At 38.9% G+C, this 19964-nt stretch overlaps 1 protein-coding gene across 1 annotated transcript in view; it reads right to left on the bottom strand.

Moving 5' to 3' along the window:
* RAD51 (RAD51 recombinase) overlaps window positions 1-19964 on the bottom strand; it is a 41849-nt gene that overhangs the window by 19721 nt on the left and 2164 nt on the right. The window contains exons 2-5 of the mRNA XM_029951794.1: window positions 16731-16833; window positions 14830-14967; window positions 6663-6780; window positions 5176-5267 (exon numbers count right to left, since the gene is read on the bottom strand). Of these exons, the coding sequence (XP_029807654.1) occupies window positions 5176-5267; window positions 6663-6780; window positions 14830-14967; window positions 16731-16817 (435 nt within the window). The 5' untranslated portion in view covers window positions 16818-16833. The remainder of the gene's footprint in view (window positions 1-5175; window positions 5268-6662; window positions 6781-14829; window positions 14968-16730; window positions 16834-19964) is intronic.

Below are 19964 nucleotides of genomic sequence, written 5' to 3'. Positions count from 1 at the left end.
ATGTAAAGGACATCCAGATCATCATAAAGGATGTTTCAGGGCCGAGAGAGAGAGAGAAAGAGACAAAGAAAAAAAAAAAAAAAAGAAAAGAAATGGCATTCATCACTTCAATGTAGATGCTGTGACGTATGAAGTACATATCTATAACATGAAGAAAATAAAGAGATTTTTTTTGGTGACTTACGATAATATTAATCTCTACAGATATGTTTCTTACTAAAATGTGAATCTATGTAAGACACAGGGTGCTAACAAAATCAGTATTTTTTTTTTAATATTTATTTTTTAGAGACAGAGAGACAGAATGGGAGTAGGGGAGAGGCAAAGAGAGGGAGACACAGAATCTAAAACAGGCTCCAGGCTCTGCGCTGTAAGTATAGAGCCCAACATAGGGCTCAAACTCGGGAATAGCAAAATCATAACCTGAGCATAAGTCAGATGCTTAACTGACTGAGCCACCCAGGTGCCTCACAAAATCAGTATTTTTTAATGGCTTATAATATTATCTGAAACCATAGCACATTACATTGATATAATAAACATTTTTGATAAAGTGCAATTTACTGAATAAATTATGAGCAACAGTTTGTCACTTTTTTATAAGAGAAAAAAAACACAAAAGAGAACATTTTTTATCTAATGCCTAAATTTATAAATGAGTTTCAAGAACTACTGTTTTTGAGAGGCTAAGAATTCACCCTAGAATAGAAAGATACTAATAAGCTTCCTCTGTCATGTTGCTGCTATAAAGAGGCAAATTTTATGAGTTGTTCTTGAACATCACCAAAGTTGTGTCCATCGGAGAAGTGAGTATAAGCTACCTAGATGAAAATAATGCCATTCCTTCAAAATACCTAAAACCGTAATAAGGCCTCATAAAATTCTTAAAAATTAAAAAAATTTTAATATTTACTTTTGAGAGAAAGAGAGCAAACATGAGCAGGGAAGGGGCAGAGAGGGAGACACAGAATCTGAAGTAGGCTGCAAGTTCCAAGCTGTCAGCACAGAGCCCAACGCTGGGCTCAAATCCACAAACCTTAAGATCAGGACTTGAGGGGCGCCTCAGTCAGTTAAACAGCCGACTTCAGCTCAGGTCATGATTTTACAGTTCGTGGGTTTGAGCCCCATGTTGAGCTCTGTGCTGACAGCTCAGAGCCTGGAGCCTGCTTCAGATTCTGTGTCTCCCTCTCTCTCTCTGCCTTCCCCTGATCACACTGTCTCCGTCTCTCAAAAATAAATGTTTAAAAAAAAAAAAAAAAAGATCACTTGAGCTGAAGCCAGACACTTAACTTGTTCACTGTCCCTTCTATATCCTTCTCCTCCTCCTCTCTCCTCAGATCTTTCAATTTCAGAGATCCCACTGTTACTTCTCTGTACAGGAGTTAGTTCCACATCTCTAATTACTGCTAGAAAATTTTACTTGGTTGTCTCATTACCTCAAACCCAATTCTCTAAACTGGAACTAATCTTTCCATAAAAACTCTCTTCCAAATCCTTTTTAGAGTTTACCAAATTAATACATTGTTGGGCTGAGGGATATACATATCTATTTGTTTTGTTTGTTTTTGTTTTTATTTATTTTTGAGAGACAGAGAGAGACAGCGCAAGCAGGGGAGGGGCAGAGAGAGAGGGAGACACAGAATCCGAAGCAGGCTCCAGACTCTCAGGCTCTCTGAGCTAGCTGTCAGCACAGAGCCCGACGCGGGGCTCGAACCCATGGACTGTGAGATCATGACCTGAGCCGAAGCCGGATGCTTAACCGACTGAGCCACCCAGGCGCCCTGGGATATATATGTATTTTTATCATTAGTCATTAAGTGCTATCCTTTAAATTTTCTGTATGTATCTTTTCAATGTGACTATTTTAGTTTATACCTGATCAGCTAAAGTTAATAATAACCAGCCATCAAATATCCTTAGCTCTTGCCTCTCCTTTCAATTCACTCAACAGGTTGCTATCAGAATATTTCTGAAAATTTTGTTACTTCAAGACAAAATTTTTAAATGTTGATTTATTTATTTTTAATAGTTTGTCAAATTGGTTTTCATATAACACCCAGTGCTTCTCCCCACAAGTGCCCCCCACCATGACCATCACCCTCTCCCTCCCTCCCCCTCCCCCTTCAGTCCATGGTTTGTTTTCAGTATTCAGTAGTCTCCCTTGATCTGTGTCCCTCACTCTCCCCCACTCTCTTTCCCCCTTCTTCTCCCCATGGTCCCCTGCCAGGTCTCTCCTGTTAGACCTATGAGTGCAAACATATGGTATCTGTCCTTCTCTGCCTGAGTTATTTCGCTTAGCATGACACCCTCAAGGTCCATCCACTTTGCTACAAATGGCCAGATTTCATTCTTCCTCATTGCCATATAGTACTCCATTGTTTATATATACCACATCTTCTTGATCCATTCATCAGGTGATGGACATTTAGGCTCTTTCCATGATTTGGCTATTGTTGACAGTGCTGCTATGAATATTCGAGTACATGTGCCCCTATGCATCAGCACTTCTGTATCCCCTGGGTAAATCCCTAGCAGTGCTATTGCTGGGTCATAGGGGAGTTCTACTGATAGTTTTTTGAAGAGTTTCCACACTGTTTTCCAGAGTGGCTGCACCAGTTTACACTGCCACCAACAGTGTAGGAGGGTGCCCATCTCTCCACACCCTCGCCAGCAATGTTGATTTATTTTTGAGAGAGAGAGAACGCAAACACGGAAGGGGCAGAGAGAGAGAAGGAGACAGAATCTGAAGCTGACAGTGCAAAGCCCAACATGGGGCTTGAACCCACGAACTGTGAGATCATGACCTGAGCTGAAGTCAGACGGAGCCACCCAGGCACCCCTACTTGTTACTTTTCAGTTGAAGAACATTTTATCATCTCCACTCTTTGCAGAATCTAGTGTAAACTCCTTATAGTTGAGACCTTCTAAAATACATTCTTGAGGTGTCCTTTTTCCTTTTAAAGTATTTATTTTTAAGTAATCTCCTTATGTAACATGGGGCTCAAACTCACAACCCAATATCAAGAGTCACATGCTGCACCAACTGAGCCAGCCAGGTATAACCTTGGCGTGTCCTTTAAGGTTACTTCCTATAACTTTTCCAAGTAAAACTTTACTTCTTCCAAGTAAAACAATAAACAGGTTTACTGTCTTCTCTGTATATCATGCCTCTCTGCCCCTGGACTTCTAAATGCTTTTTACTTTTCTACCTACTCAAATTTAGCATTCCTCAGGAGTATGGTCCAATCCTTTATCTTTGTAAAGTATTCCACGATTAGTTGAGGGTGAAGTAATCCCTCTCTCTTCCTTAAAAAGTCATGCTACTTCCTCTATATGATTTCTGTTATATTAAGTATCTCCTGGGGGGCTTGAGTGGTTTGGTCAGTAGAGCACATGACTCTTGATCTCGGGTTGTGAATTTGAGCTCCACATTGGGTGTAGAGATTACTTAAAAATAAAATCTTTAAAAACAAAAACAAAAAAAAGAATATGACTTAGGACATCTATCTATCTATCTATCGTCTCCATTCATTCAAGTATTTACTGAGTGCAAACGCTGACTAGGCAATAGGAATACAGCAGAAAATAAGCCAGGTTTTAAGAGCATGTGCTTCTAAAGTCAGACTTGGGGTGTCCGGGTGGCTCTGTCAGTTAAGCATCTGACTTCAGCTCAGGTCATGATCTTGCAGTTTGAGTTTGAGCCCTGCATCTGGCTCTCTGCTGACTACTGAGAGCCTGGAACCTGCTTCAGATTCTGTGTCTCCCTCTCTCTCTGCTCTTCCCCTGCTTGTGCTCTGTATTTCTCTCAAAAAAATTAAACATTAAAAAATATTTTTAATAAATAAAATTTAAAAAAAATAAAGTCAGGTTAGATTTCTGCATCTACCATTTCAATACAGTATGATCTTAGGCAATGAATTATGTCTATTTCCAAATCCTCCCATGAATGCGAGCCTAAGTAAAAATGGCATGAGGCAGAGCAGAAAACAGGAGGAGTTGGGGTACCTGGGTGGTTCAGTTGGTTAAACATTCGACTTCAGCTCAGGTCATGATCTCACAGTTCGTGGGTTTGAGCCCCATACTGAGTTCTGCACTGAGCATGGAGCCTGCTTGGGATCTTCTCTCTCCCTCTCTTTCTCTAACCCTCCCCAACTCACGAGTGTGCTCGCTCAAAAATAAACAAACATTAAAAAAAAGAGAGAAAGAAAATAGGCAGAGTAGAGTCTGAGAAGGTGGCATGAGATATGGTAATCAGATCACACTGGTAGGATGGGACTTTGAGAGGAAAAGGACACTTTTTTTTTTATTATTATAACCCAAGGTAAGAAAAGTTGGTTATAAATATAAGTGGACTTACAAATTTGATGCTAGGAGCAGGTTGGTCACTGGCAAAGTGAGGGTTGAAGAGGAGAATGAAGGTTTGAGAACAAAAGACAAAGCATGAGAGAACCGTCTTACTGAGTAGGAAAAAGAATGCCTAAATAAATTCAGTAGGTCCGCCAAGCAGCACTGAATGTTAAACTAACATATGTCATCTTAATTTAAAGTGAAGGCAATCAAGGGGTGCCTGAGTCGGTTGGGTGTCCAACTTCAGCTCAGGTCATGACCTTGCAGTTCATGAGTTCAAGCCCCACATTGGGCTATGTGCTGATAGCTCAGAGCCTGAAGCCTGATTAGGATTTTGTGTCTCCCTCTCTCCCTCTGCCCGTTTGTTCTCTCTCTCAAAAATAAACAAAACACTACAAATATGTAAGTAAAATGAAGGCAGTCAGCTTTATGGTATGATTTTTCTCCTACAGTATGATCAGCTATTAGGGAACAAGCACTGAGAAGGCAGTTCTCAGATAAGACTAAGAAGAGTTCATCTAAAATTGGCATCTGTTTTGATGGGGAATGGAAATATGAGGGTATTTGTAAAGAAAGGACTTTAATGATGAATCATAAAATCTAGACTAATGAAGAAGGAAGGTGAAGCCAGGGGAGGCCTAGTGGGTGGTAAGAAAGTATCTGAAATTAATCTGAAAGTTAATAGCACAATGTAGAAATCTGCAACAGGAAATGTACCTTCTAATTAGTCTTAGGGATAAAGTGCCTTTTATTTCCATCCCCAAAGATGCTTGAAAATAACATGAAATAATTTTTCTTTGCTGATTTGGTTAGAGCCCAAAAGCTCACCTGGCATGTTACAGCCAATGTATGACAGATCTGAGTCTTCCCAGTTCGGAATTCTCCAAACATCTCTGTAATGGATCCAGTCTCAATTCCTCCTGAAAGAGCAATAAGAAATATCCCTTAGCAAAATACAAACATTCAGAAACAATAATCATAGAAATGTCCTTGCAGCTCATCAGAAAAATGTACACATAATTTGGAAACCCATTTTTCAACAATCAGTAACTCTTAAGTATATTCTTTATTTTGAAATATTTCTAGATTTATAGAAACTTGCTGGGGTGCGTGGATGGCTCAGTCAGTTAAGCGTACAACTTCGGCTCAGGTCATGGTCTGGCAGTCCTTGAGTTCAAGCTCCACATTGGGCTCTGTGCTGACAGCTCGGAGCCTGGAGCCTGCAGCCTGCTTCAGATTCTGTGTGTGTGTGTGTCTCTCTCTGCCCACCACCACTCATGCCTGCCCCTCCCTCCCCCCCTCAAAAGTAAATAAATATTAAAAAAATTTTAATTGCCAAGAAATGTACATGGAGGTCCCATGAATTCTGCTACAGTGTTAATATTTTACATAACTATAGCACAATATCAATATCTGAAAACTGTCCATGATATAGCCCACAGTTTTCGGATTTCTCCAACCATAGGAGTACTCATCTTATTTGTGTATATGTGTACAGTTCTATGCAATTGTATCACATCTGTGGCTTTAACTACTGCCATAGTTAAGATACAGAACTATACTATCACAATAAGCAGTCACTTAAAAAATACAGATATATCATCTACTACTTCCTGTTTCTTGTGTACTTGGCATTGTGCTACACATATTTATGTACCACTTCATTTAATTAAAATAACCTCTAACTTAGGAAGTCTTTTTATCCTTATTATGAAGATAATAAATCTGAGGCATAGAGATAGTAAGTAACTTGCACCTGTAATACACCCAGTAAATGTTGGGAGGAGGTGCGGAAGGGAGGGCTGACATTCAAGTTTGAGTGTGATGGCTGAATACAAACTATCTGGCATCCCTCCCAGAAAGAAAACTTTAAGTATTTGGGGAAGCACCAAGAAACAAATCTTTTAGGACAGCAATGTTTTCAAAAGTTCAAAAACTTCACAGCTTTCTGTAAAATCCGAAAGATTAGTGTGTACTACCATGGATTGATACTGTAACCTAGTTTTCAAACATGGAGTGTTTTAGATATCAGATTTTCAACCTTGTGTTAAAGTAGGTTATAATTATTTCTTTAGGCAAGGGGAGCTTACTCTCTAAATGTGATATTAAATGGAGGCTGAATTATTAAATTGGCAGATAATTTTTATTTAAGTCAGGTCCCGCCCTGCAGCAGTATTACTTCTTCAATGTGGATAGTTTTCTTATCTCTTAATCATATTTAACACATACACTCTATCCACATACTTTAGTTTTGTTCTGTGATTTGAATGCTTTGCTAACTTTAGTTTACAACAGAGGATCAGGGATTACTATACCTTGAAGCAGTTTGTCAAGTTCTTTGGAGCCAGTAGTAATCTGTATGATCTCTGATCGCCTTTGGTGGAACTCAGTTGCAGTAGTGAAACCCATTGGAACTAACTTGGCTGCCTCAGTCTGGGAAAAATAAGTAATGTCAAATCAACAAAATATGCTTATTATTAATAAAACAAGAACTAGGCATATAGTAGGATGAGACAACATCTAATAAGATTTCTAAAATGATTTCTCTTTAAAAGCTTACCAAAGTTCTAGTTCTAGGATTATTTTATCTCTCTGGCAACAAAGGATAAACTCATTTAGGGACTCCATGAAGATTAATTTTGTAATTACTAATTCAAATAATACATCCACATAGTTAAATTAAAAAAAAAAACCTATTATACACCACCAAATATGTACTTAGCCTGACTTAATGACAGATGTGACACTATGGCACAAGTCCAACAACACATTTAAGCCCTCGTTTCCTGTTCCATCAACCACAGACTATATCTCTTAACTTTCTACTTTGTTAAATGATGACATTTGTCCTTCAGTCTCTTCCCCTTCCCTATCCACTTTACCATCTCTGTCAGATGTACCTTTTCTCTTATACTGTCAAGGATGATAAAGCTTACATCCTATTTTGCAGTCATTGGTAAGTCTTCAGTCATCAGTCTATCAATTAATCCCAAAATTTAAAACTAAATACATCCTCAAATATATGGAAATTAAATGACACACTCATAAATAACCAATAAGTCAAAGAAGAAATCACAAGAGAAATTAGAAAATACTTTCAGGTCAATGAAAATGAAGACACAGCATATCAAAACTTATGAGATGCAGTCAAAGCAGAGCTTAAAGGGAAATTGAAAGCTGTCAAGGCTTATAAGATCTTAAACCAATAACCTAACTTCCACTTAAAGATACCAGAAAAAAGAGTACATTAAACAAAGCAAGCAGAAGGAAGGAATATTAAAATAGAAACCAATAAAATAAATAACAGAAATACAATAGAGAAAATCAATAAAACCAGTTCTTTGAGAAGATCAGCAAAACTGATAAACCTTTAGTTAGATCAAGAAAAAAATAAAAAGACTAGGCTCTGTGCTGGAGCCTGATTCAGATTCTGTGTCTCCCTCTCTCTGCCCCTTCCCTGACTGTGCTCTTTCTCTCTCAAAAATAAACGGACATTAAAAGAAAAATCTGAATACATTTACTGTAAGTACTGAGATTAAACTTGTAATTTAAACACTTTAAAAAAATAATAATAAACACTTCCACAAAGAAAAAGTCTAACACTGTTGCACTTGAAAACTCATCACGGTGTTTTGTAAATTTAATTCATTGCAGAACCGAACAGTATACTAGGAATACAATTCTTTCACTAAAGTTCCAGTGCTAACAACTCATTGTCCCTCAAAAGTTGCTGCTGTCAAATTCAAATGAATTGTTTTATGCGCCAGCAGTTTCAAAATCATGCTCCATTTTACCTTGCTTTTCTGAGTCATGTCTTTCTCACGTATTTTTAAAAAAAAAAAATTTTTTTTTAATGTTTTATTTATTTTTAATACAGAGAGAGAGCATGAGAGGGGGAGGGGCAGAGAGAGAAGGAGACACAGAACTGGAAGCAGGCTCCAGGCTCTGAGCTAGCTGTTAGCACAGAGCCTGACGCGGGGCTCGAACCCACGAACGTGAGATCTGACCTGAGCCAAAGTCGGAGGCTTAACCAACTGAGCCACCCAGGCACCCCTCTCACGTATTTTCTGATTTTATGATTTCTCAAAATTTCCAACCTCTCAATCTTACCATGTATTCTACAGAAACCCTTCTCCCTGAAGCTCCTTGCTTTTCCAATCTGGGCTATTTGCTCTCCAGACTAACTACTGTCTAGGACCCTCCTTCACTGAGTTAAGGTGGAGTCTAACCTAGATCTTTGGTTTTCCACCTTCATTTGTTAAAAAAATATTCTCAAGTAACTGTCTAAGGAAGTGGATAAGAGAAAAATGTCCTGAATTCTTTGTATTTCTGGAGTACCTGGCTGGCTTAGTCAGTTAAGTGTCTAACTCTTGATTTCAGCTCAGGCCATGATCTCACAGTTGGTGAGTTCAAGCCCTATATCCCGCTTTGCACTGACAGCGCAGAGCCTGCTTGGGATTCTCTCTTGCTCCTTCTCTCTCTGCCCCTCTCTCAGCTTCTATGCTCCTCTCTCTCAAAACTGATTTTAAAAAAAGGGAATTACTGTATTCCTGAAAATGTTTTATTCTGTCTAAATACTTGATTAATAAAACTGATACAAATAGAACTCTAGTTTTAAATTATTTCCCCTTAGAACTTTGAAGGAATTGCTCTACTAGCTTCTACCAGCCAGATTTCTGGTATGAAATGTGGTCTGGGACTTCAGTTTCCCTTTAGCTCTGGGAAGTTTTCTTTTCCTTTTTTTTTTAAATAGTAATTTTTTAAAAACATTTATTTATTGAGAGTGAGAGACAAAGAGCATGAATAGGGAAGTGGCAGAGAGAAAGGGAGACACAGAACCCAAAGCAGGTTCCAGGCTCTGAGCTTTCAGCACAGAGCCTGACTTGGGGCTTGAATTTACAGGCCGCGAGATCATAAGCTGAGCTGAAATTGGACACTTAACCAACTGAGCCACCCAGGTGCCCCAGGAATTTCCTTAAATTATGTCTTTGAGAATTTCTTTCCTTTGTTTTTCTATGATCTCTTTCTGTAACTTCTACTAATCTTTAGGATAAATGAAGATTAATGAAAACTAGAAAATAAAAATACCAAAGCAGGGAGGCAGGTGGGACTATAAACTAATGTTGAACCCTAATATATGCTAAAATACTTAGGGGAAAATGTACTGACACCTGCAAATTTCTTTGAAAAGTATAAAGATCCAAGATGGACTGATTGCTGGATACAGCAATGAACAGACAGGTGATAAGTCAAATATATTAAAGTGTTAATGGCAGTCTAGGTGGTAGGTATCTGGGTTTGCATTCTAAATTCTTTCAACATTATGGTAAGTTTAAATTTTAGTAAGAAAATGCTAAGGAAAAAACGCACAGGAGATGCTTTCCCTGTTTGTCATTTTAACTCCTTTCTAGTCAATGAGCTTCTACAGGAACAGAATATTATAACTGAAGTGAAATGTTAAGTAAAAACCATGTCAACTGCCTAGTCTGGAAGAACTTTACTTCTACTCTAACACCTTAAGTTTACTTTCATATGTGCTAGGTAAAGTCTTAAATCTACAGGCTTGTTTTTTGCAATGTTTTAGCAGCATATTTATTTTAAGAGAGTATAAGAGCCCAAGGGCACGTGTGCATGAGCAGGGGAAGGGCAGAGAAAGAATCCCAAGCTGTCTGAGACAGATTCCATGCTGTCAGCACAGACCCTGACTTGAGGCTTGATCCCACCCAAGAACCATGATATCATGACCTGAACAGAAATCAAGAGTCAGACACTTAACCAACTGAGCCACCCAGGTACCCCTTAAATCTACAGCCAAGAACTACCAACTCTTGAACATGAGACATAGAATGATGAATAAAAAAATAATATAGGAGTGCCTGGGTGGCTCAGTCAGTTGAGCATCCAACTTCCACCCAGGTCATGATCTTGCAGCTCACTAGTTCGAGCCCCATATTGGGCTGTGTGCTAAGAGCTCAGAGACTAAAGTCTGCTAAGAATCTATGTCTCCTTCTCTCTCTCTCTCTCCCTCCACCTCTCTCTCCCTCTCCCTCCCTCCCTCCCTTAGCCCCCTTCCCTGCTTACACTGTCTCAAAAATAAACATTAAAAAAAAGCAAAAATATATTACAAAAACAATCTGTCCTGAATCTGTCACTGTTCATAGTACGCCAAGAGAGTGTAGTTCAACAAAAGCCAATAACAAATAAATTTGAAAATGTGGAAAAGACTACATAAGAACTTTGCACCTTCTGAATTATTTCATTCATAAAATCTTTTTCTCTCAATCATTTCAACAGATATACTAAAAATGGATTTCCTTTATTTTCCTTTCTTCACTGTGACAGTGGATATTCTTGTTGAAAATCTCAATTTCAAAGACTTCAGGGCACTAGGGATAGGAGGGAAGAGCTACAGTGACTGAAGAAATCTTTATTACCTTTAAAAGCAAATAACCCAAAAAATCTTACCCACTAGAAACTCACAATATAAAATGTCTGCAATCAAAGAAGACAAAAATATGGGGTGCCTAGGTGGCTCAGTTGGTTGAGTGTCCGACTTTGGCTCAGGTCATGATCTCACAGTCCGTGGGTTCGAGCCTCGCGTCAGGCTCTGTGCTGACAGTTCGGAGCCTGGAGCCTGCTTCAGATTCTGTGTCTCCCTCTCTCTCTACCTATCCTATCCCCTGATCACTCTCTGTCTCTGTCTCTCAAAATAAAGACCAAAAAAAAAAAAAAAAGACAAAAATAGACCCATCTCTATATCTTTCTACACATCTCATTTCACTTTATTACAGGTCTGTATTTGTGTTTTCACAAGCACAAAACACTGATTTGATTTCTAAAACTAAGGTCTGATGGGCATAATCAAAGATCCTCTCAGGATTTTTTCTGTCACAAATATTAATGCCCAGAAGAAAACAGGAAATAGACTTTAGGGACACCTACTGGCTTAGTATCATAAACACTCTTTAAGGTACTAGGGGCTCAGAAGTCTTATTTTCAATTAAGTTACCAACTGAACAAACATATTTGAGTAATAGAATAAATTACAACTTTATACTTCCATGAATAGCAACATCATTCCTTTAAGGACTTAAATTAAGAACTACAATTTTTTAAATGTTTGTTTCTTTTGAAAGACAGAAAGTACAGGTGTGCACATGCACACATGGGCAAGAGATAGTAGGAAAGGGGAAGAGAGAGGGGGAGGGAGAGTGGGATGGGGGGAGGGAGAGCGTGCAAGCGAGCATACTCTCCAAAGCAGGGGCTTCATCACAGGAACCATGAGATTGTGACCTGAACCAAAAACAAGAGTCGAAAACTCAACTGAGCCACCCAAGTGCCCCAAGAATTATAATTTTTGAATCCTGACTGAATTACTATTACAGAATGGTCTAAACAAATGAAGTTACCACTCCTCCCAGTGCTTAAAAATTCAGAGGTCTTAGTATAATATCCAGTATAACAGAATTCATCAAGTTATTTTTTTAACTTAAAAAAAATTTTTTTTATATCTTTTATTTATTTTTGAGAGACAGAGAGAGACAGCGTGAGCAGGGGAGGGGCAGAGAGAAAGGGAGACACAGAATCCGAAGCAGGCTCCAGGCTCTGAGCTGTCAGAGCCCCCCCAACGCGGGGCTCGAACCCACAAACTGTGAGATCATGGCCTGAGCCGAAGCCGGCCTCTTAACCGACTGAGCCACCCAGGCACCCCTAACTTTTTTTAAGTTTATTTATTATTGAGACAGAGAAACAGAGCATGAGTGGGGGAGGTGCAGAGAGAGGGGGAGCAGAATTCATCAAGTTGTGTACATATTAATGTATGAAGTAAGTACTCACAAATCTCAGCTGTTGTCCATCTGCCTAAGTTACACAGCAGTACATACACTGAAGCTACCCAATAACAAAGGATGCAGTCTTTCATAAAGATTCATTAGCCTTTGAAGAACTTTTCAGTGAAAACTTCCTGTGAAACTATAATAGTAATCACTATAAAATGTGAAAATACAATTTTACAGTTACTCATTTAATGCTATCTAAAATTTCAAGGGTAGGTGGTGCGGGGGTGGCTCAATTCGTTAGGCATCTGATTTCAGCTTAGGTCATGATCTCAGTTTGTGGGTTCAAGCCCCACATGGGCTTCTCCGTTGTCAATGCACAGCCCACTTTGGGTCCTCTACCTTGTTTCATTCTGCCCCTCTCCTTCTCATGGTCTTTCAAAAATGAATAAACATTAAAAAACAAAACAAAACAAAAAATTAAAAGGGTAAAGCTATTCAAACTATGTATATAAATACCAAAGAATAAATGCATAAAATAAAAGGTACTCATGGAAAATTATGAATGCTGAAGAAAAATTAATAGTGGCTATAAGGGGCACCTGGGAGACTCAGTCAGTTAAGCGTCCCATTTTGGCTCAGGTCATGATCTCACAGTTTGTGGGTTCGAGCACCACGTCCCATGTCGGGCTCTGTGCTGACAGCTCAGATCCTGGACCTCCTTCGGTTTCTGTGTCTCCCTCTCTCTCTGCCTCTCACCCGCTCGTGCTCTGTCTCTCTCTAAATAAAACGCTAAAAAATTTAAAAAATATATAGTGGCTATAAGACACTAGACAGAGATGAAAAAAGATCAGAATTGGATAGGATAAAAATAACTGGATTCTAGTCTTAGTTCTGCCATTGTCTGCATGACCTTGAACCACTATACCTCAGTTTCCTCATCTGTAAAACAGAGAAAAGACTGGCCCTACCTATCTTTCTCAGCGTTGTTATGAAGACCAGTTGAGAATATATATGAAAGGGATGGAATTTCAAAGTTAAAGTGCTATATAAGGGATTATTAGGTCACTATCTCATTTCCGTTAAGCTGATAAAATCACCTTTATATCACTAAGGTTAAAAAACAAAACTATGAGCATAATTTGAAATCACATTCTCTAGTCATTAAAAGAATCTTGCCGGTGTTCTGTGCTGGCAGCGTGGAGTTTGCTTGGGATCCTCTCTCCCTCTCTCACTGCCCCTCCCCCACTCATGCTGTCTCTAAATACACTTAAAAAAAAAAAAACTAAATAAAAAAGGGGGTGGCGCCTGGGTGGCTCAGTTGGTTAAGCATCTAGGTTAAGCATCCGGCTTTGACTCAGATCATGATCTCAAGGTTCCTGGGTTAGAGCCCCGTGTCAGGCTCTGTGCTGGCAGCTAGCTCAGAGCTTGAAGCCTGCTTCAGATTTTGTACCTTCCTCTCTCTGACCCTCCCCTGCTCGCACTGTCTCTGTCTCTCAAAAATAAATTAAAAAAACATTAAAAAAAAATCTTGCCTGTGATTAGTCTAACAGATCATACACACTTAGAGCCTCATTAACATGGCTTTAATATTTGAGAAATAAAGTTTTCCTATTTAAATGTAAAACAGGGGGCACCTGGGTGGCTCAGTCGGTTAAGCCTCTGACTTCGGCTCAGGTCAGATCTCACGGTCATGGGTTCGAGCCCCGCGTCGGGCTCTGTGCTGACAGTTAGCTCGGAGCCTGAAGCCTGTTTCAGATTCTGTGTCTCCTTTTCTCTCTGCCCCTCCCCCTCTCATGCTCTCTCTCTGTATCAAAAATAAATAAAACATTAAAAATAAAAAAAAGAGAGAGCCCTCCTCCCCCAGCTGTGTCCACGTCTAGCAGCTCTTCTTTAAAAAAAAAATAAATAAATAAAATAAAACAGGTTTATTATGGAAAATACAGAAACCTCAGAAAATTGAGGCAAAAATAACTGCTCATATTCTTACCACCCATAAGGAATATATATATTTTAGTGTACTTATTCTGTGCATGTGATACACATACACACATTAAAAATTTTTTTTAACATTTATTTATTTTTGAGAGACACTATGGTCAGGAGATGAGCAGAGAGAAAGGGAGACACAGAATCTGAAGCAGTCTCCAGGCTCTGAGCTGTCAGCAAAGAACCTGACGCGGGGCTCGAACCCACGAACCGTGAGATCATGACCTGAGCTGAAGTCGGACACTCAACTGACTGAGGCACCCCAATACACACATTTTTAAAAACAAAAATCAACTGTGTATAAATACACTTACACATTTTATTAGCCTGCTTTCTTATTATCATGAACATTTTTCTATGTCAATGAGTATTTTTTTAAACTCTTTTTAGTGGCTCCACACTAATGAATATATTTCTAAGGTATGAGATCATAATTTCCAAAAAGATAAGGTACATACCACTCACTGCTGGTGGGAATGCAAACTTGTCAAGTTGGCAGTACTTATATCACACCATGAAATTATAATTTCCTTGAAAGAAAATCCCAATTTATGCAAGGAGACACATACAAAGATAGTTAACTAATGAAGTCACCTCTGGAAAGGGGACCAGGATGACACAAGGATGAGGGGTGGAGGGAGGAACACGCTGCCTTTCACTGTATATCCTTTTGTACTATTCCTACTAATGCCTCCCTAGTCACATAAGCAGTACTTACCAGAATTTTATCAGCTTTTGCTTCACTAATCCCCTTAATATTTATTAGTTCCTTCTTTGGTGCATAAGCAACAGCCTCCACAGTATGGAATCCAGCTTCTTCCAATTTCTTCACATCATTGGCATTTATGCCACATTGCTGCAAGTGAAAAGCATGGATAAATATAAGCTTCAGTTCTCTCATCAAATCTAGATACTGGCCCTATCCATTTCAGAGCTGTTTTGAAGAACAGTGATATTATACGCAAAAGCTGTGAAATGCATGTTCTACACTGATGAGGTGTCTAGTAACAAATTATCAACCTTTTCATTCTGAAAACAAATTTTTAAATTAGCACTATCCCATGTACATATTCTCATCATGAAATGGGACCAAACCAGTAATTCTCAGGCACTGGGAATAAACCCGTAACTTTCAACCTTTCATGACTGGAACTCTAACTGAGACCCTGGTCCTAAAAGGCCATCTTAAACCAGTGTTTCCCAAGGTTTTCTACATCAAGCACACATAAAAACTGATTTTTTTTTTTTTTACACTAAGGTGGAATAAACAGGTAAGTCTGCCCCAAAGCTGAGGGGAGCACTATCTTAGCATATTAATACCCTTTTGGTAGCACAATGACAGGAAAGCTCTGATCTAACAACTGACATTAAAAATGGGAAAAATTACTTTTGCTCAGGGACTTCTATACCACTTCTCAAAACAAACCTTCCAAAGGCACCTCTTCCTTCCTGTATTATAAAGTCAGCTTTGGTTTTATTAGTCACCAAAATCATGACTTCTGGGACAATATTGGTTAGTGACAGAATATGTATGTATTAGCAGGTCAGGGAAGGTTTGAGAGAAGGGAGAGAATATTATCTGCCCACAGAAACAAACTCTATTAATAGTTTTTATTTACTTATTTTTTATTTTTATTTAATTTTGAGAGACAGAGAAAGATAGTGTGAGCCGGGAAGAGTCAGAGAAAGAGGGAGACACAGAATCCAAAGCAGGATCCAGGCTCTGAGCTAGCTGTCAGCACAGAGCCTGATGCAGGGCTCGAACCCACAAATGTGAGATCATGACTGGAGCCGACACTGAAGTCCAACTGGAGTTGGACGCTCAGCCAACTGAGCCACCCAGGCGCCCCTATTAATATTTAAGCAGTAAGCAAAATGCATGTGTGGGTGTAAGGATGATCATCGTAATAGAAGTTGACTTTGAGCCCAGAATGTTTAACATAAGCCTATTTAAATTAACTTCTGGAGTCTTGAAGTTTAGCTGGGGATGACAAGAATATACATAAAGAGAAGAATAGAAGGCTTTCTCTGCTTTCCCTCTTCTTTCAGCCTATGTCAAGCTGCACTCACACTGGGGTCTTTTCACAATGGGAAGAAATAGTACAAGGCCACAACTCTGGTACTTGATGCTCTTGTGGAGTCTTGAATTGGAGTGTGGCTCTTATACCTTAATAACCACAAGCCCTTCTCCCTGACCAGGACAGCTGTCTTGCTAGTAACTTCAGCACAGATATGGGTCAATGGAGAGATACTGCTCCTCTCTCTTTCCTCCAGATCTGGCCCTGAGCACTGTAACCTCCTGGACAGCAATTTCATATGTGGCATAAACATCACAGAGACTCCATCATGGGACCCTAGAACTTTTTAGGTTTTGACAACCCAAATCTGAGAAAGAAAAAATGATAAAATAGAAGAATTATTAATAAACGAGATCTAGCCAGAGATGCTTAGCAACCATCTTAAGCTTTCCACAGGATCCTTGACAATACTTCTAAAAACTCCAATTTGGGTGACCTCAGGCAATAAACCAATGGTTTATGTAATAGCTGCTGTGATTTCTCCCAGCAGGTAGAAGACTCTAATTCTACATAATTCCAAAATTAGCAACTAAGCACATACCTCTAATCTTGAAACAGGTTGTGGGCCAAAGCTCTCTTCTTCCACTGAAGTATCTGCATTTGCTTCAAGCTGCATTTGCATAGCCATTCCTCAGCATTTAATACTGAAAAACACATATGACCAGAGTTAAGTACAGAGCTGCAAACTTAGTTTTGCAATAAGTCTCTGAAGAATTATTTGTTAGGCTTTTGATCTAATCACTGACCTACTACCCATGACAGGAAAACAAACATATGTCTCATCATCTTTTCCCTTCTGCTTAGCTAGTTCTATAGAGTTTAGGAAGAGCCAGAACTCGTTTGCATCTTAAAGATGCACAGCTTAACTAGACCAAATATGTCCCTAGTTTCTCTGTTTCCTACTCCTTGAAGTTAGGGGCCAAATCTTATTTATAAATACCCCATGACACATTATTTGGTAAATGAATGCAGACTTTTCAAGACTCTATTTAAAATAAAAAGAAACTGATGAAAGTTTGTTCAACTGTTTCAATTCCATTGTTCCCTTCCAGCAAGCAGGGTTTGGGGGTGATGGGACACAAATAAAATGAAGGTACAGAATGACTGTCCATAAGCCAGTGATAAGAGAGTGGACAGAGATGAGAGACCTACTTTCCATCTTAGCCAAGAATGACTTGTAGTCACATTCTGCTTCTAACAGGAATGTGTGAAACTTAAATCATTCCTGTTAGAATGATTTAAAATCATTTTAATCATTCCAGACCTCAGTAAATGCACAAATGATTAAATAACCCTAAGTTATTTATGCAAATACCTAAGTCTGAAATCTTCCATATGAGCATTAGGCCTATACCTAGTCAGGTTATTATGATAAAAGAGTTAAGATTGCTTATGTTGAAAAGAACTGAGAACAAACATTTTTAATGATCTTCAGAGGTGTTAGAGTGAAAGTCTTAATGTTCACAAGAATAAATGAACTTAATCTCACCAAAGCAATGACAATTTAAGTCAGGATTAATTTTAACTCAAAAGATAACACACATGACATCTCCATTCTTCAAGACTAGACAAAAAATGACCATTTGTTCTTTTTCCTTTTTTAAAAATTGGAATATAGTTAACACAGTGTCACATTAGTTTCAGATGTACAACAGAGTTATCTGACAACTCTATGCTATGCTATGTTCACCACAGGTATAGGTACCATCTGGCACCACACAACACTGTTACAATACCACTGATGATATTCCCTATGCTGTACCTTTTATTCCTGTGACTTTTCCTGTAACTAGAAGCCTGTACCTCTCACTCATTGTCATCCATTTTGCCCATCCTTCCTCCTCCCCTCTGGGAGTCATCAGTTTGTTCTCTATATTTATGAGTCTATTTCTGCTTTATGTTTTTTTATTTTTGTTTTTTAAATTCCACATATAAATGAAATCATATGATATTTGTCTTTCTCTGTAGGGCTTATTTCACTTAACATAGTACCTTTAGGTCCCCCCATATTGCTGCAAACAGGAAGATCTCATTCTTTTAAAGTCTAAGAGTAATATTCTATGTATGTATACACACACACACACACACACGCACATCTACTTTATCCATTCATGGATGGATGGACACTTGGGCTGCTTCCAGATCTTGGTTATTGCAAATGATGCTGCCATAAACAATGGGGTACATATATTTTTTCAAGTTAGTAGGGGTTTTTTGTTTTGTTTTCTTTGGGTAAATCCCCAGTAGTGGAATTATTGAATCATATGGTATTTCTATTTTCAATTTTTTGAGGAACCTCTATACTGTTTTCCACAGTACCTGGACTAATTTACATTCCCACCAACAGGGCAAGAGTGTTCCTTTTTCTCCACATCCTCACCAACACTTGTTATTATCTTTTTTTTTTAAGATTTTTATTTTTAAGCAATCTCTACACCTAATGTAGGGCTTGAATTAACAACTGTGAGAACAAAAGTTACCTGCCTACCAGGTTCCCCTATTTCTTTTCTTCCTAAGTTTATTTATTTTGAGAGTGAGAGAGACAGAGACAGAAAGAGAGAGAGAGACAGAGAGAGAGAGAGAGAGAGAGAGAGACAGAAAGAGAGAGAGACACAGAGAGAGAGAGAGAGAGAGAGAGAGACACACGAATGAACGAACACTAAGTAGGCTCTCCGCTGTAAGTGGAGAGACAGAAGCTTGGCTCAATCTCATCAACAGTGAGATCATGCCCTAAGCCCAAATCAAGAGTCAGATTTTTAATCAAATGAGCTCCTCTTACTTTTTTAATTTTAGCCATTCTGACAAGTGGGAGATGATATCTCATTGAGCTTTTGATCTGCACTTCCCTGATTAGTGATTTGAGCACATTTTCACGTGTGTCTGCCATTTGTAGGTCTTCTTTGGAGGTGACCATTTGTTCTTTATAATGTTTATTTTTGAGAGAGAGAGAGAAAGAAACAGTGCTAGCAGGGGAGGAGCAGAGAGAGAGGGAGCCACAGAATATGAAGCAGGCTCTAGAGCCTGTGCAGGGCTCAAACTCATAAACCATGACATAATGACCTGGGCCTAAGTCAGAAGCTTAACCAACTGAGCCACCCAGGCGCCCCAACGGAGATGACCATTTGTTTTTGATTATTTCAGGTGCAGATCTCTTAGATGGCAGATTTAGCATAATGTGTCTATGATAATGCTAAATATCAGAATCGCTTGAATCCAATTTAGGTTTAACCATCTTCCTTCATAATTTATGAAAAAGATGAAACTGCAGTGTAATAAAGGATAGTCTTTTCTTTTTCTTCTTTTAAGTTTATTCATTTATGTTGAAAGAAAGTGCACAAGACAGGGATGGGTAGAGAGAGGGAGGGATAGAGAGAATACCAAGCAGACCCCATGCCCAGTGCAGAGCCCAACATGGGACTCACAACTGTGAGATTAGGACCGAAGTCTAAATCAAGAGTGGGACGGTTAATTGACCAAGCCACGTAGGCACCCCAGGATAAAGATTTCTTAAGCCAGATACATAAAACAATAACCAAAAAAGAAAAGACTGAAAAACTTGAACTACATTTAACCTTAGAACTCTATCAAAAGACACCATTAAGAAAATGAAAAGTCAAGGGCCCCTGGGGGGCTCAGTCAGTTAAGTTTCAGACTCTGGATTTCAGCCCAGGGGATCAAGCCCTGAATTGGGATCCTCTGCCCCATTCCTGTCCGCACCCCACCCCCTTCATGTAATCAAGCACAGAACCTGTTTGGGATATTTCTCTTTCTCTCT

The sequence above is a fragment of the Suricata suricatta genome, chromosome 9 (genome assembly GCF_006229205.1).
Source record: "Suricata suricatta isolate VVHF042 chromosome 9, meerkat_22Aug2017_6uvM2_HiC, whole genome shotgun sequence".
NCBI lineage: Eukaryota > Metazoa > Chordata > Mammalia > Carnivora > Herpestidae > Suricata > Suricata suricatta.
This window is presented reverse-complemented; position numbering and strand designations above follow the sequence as displayed.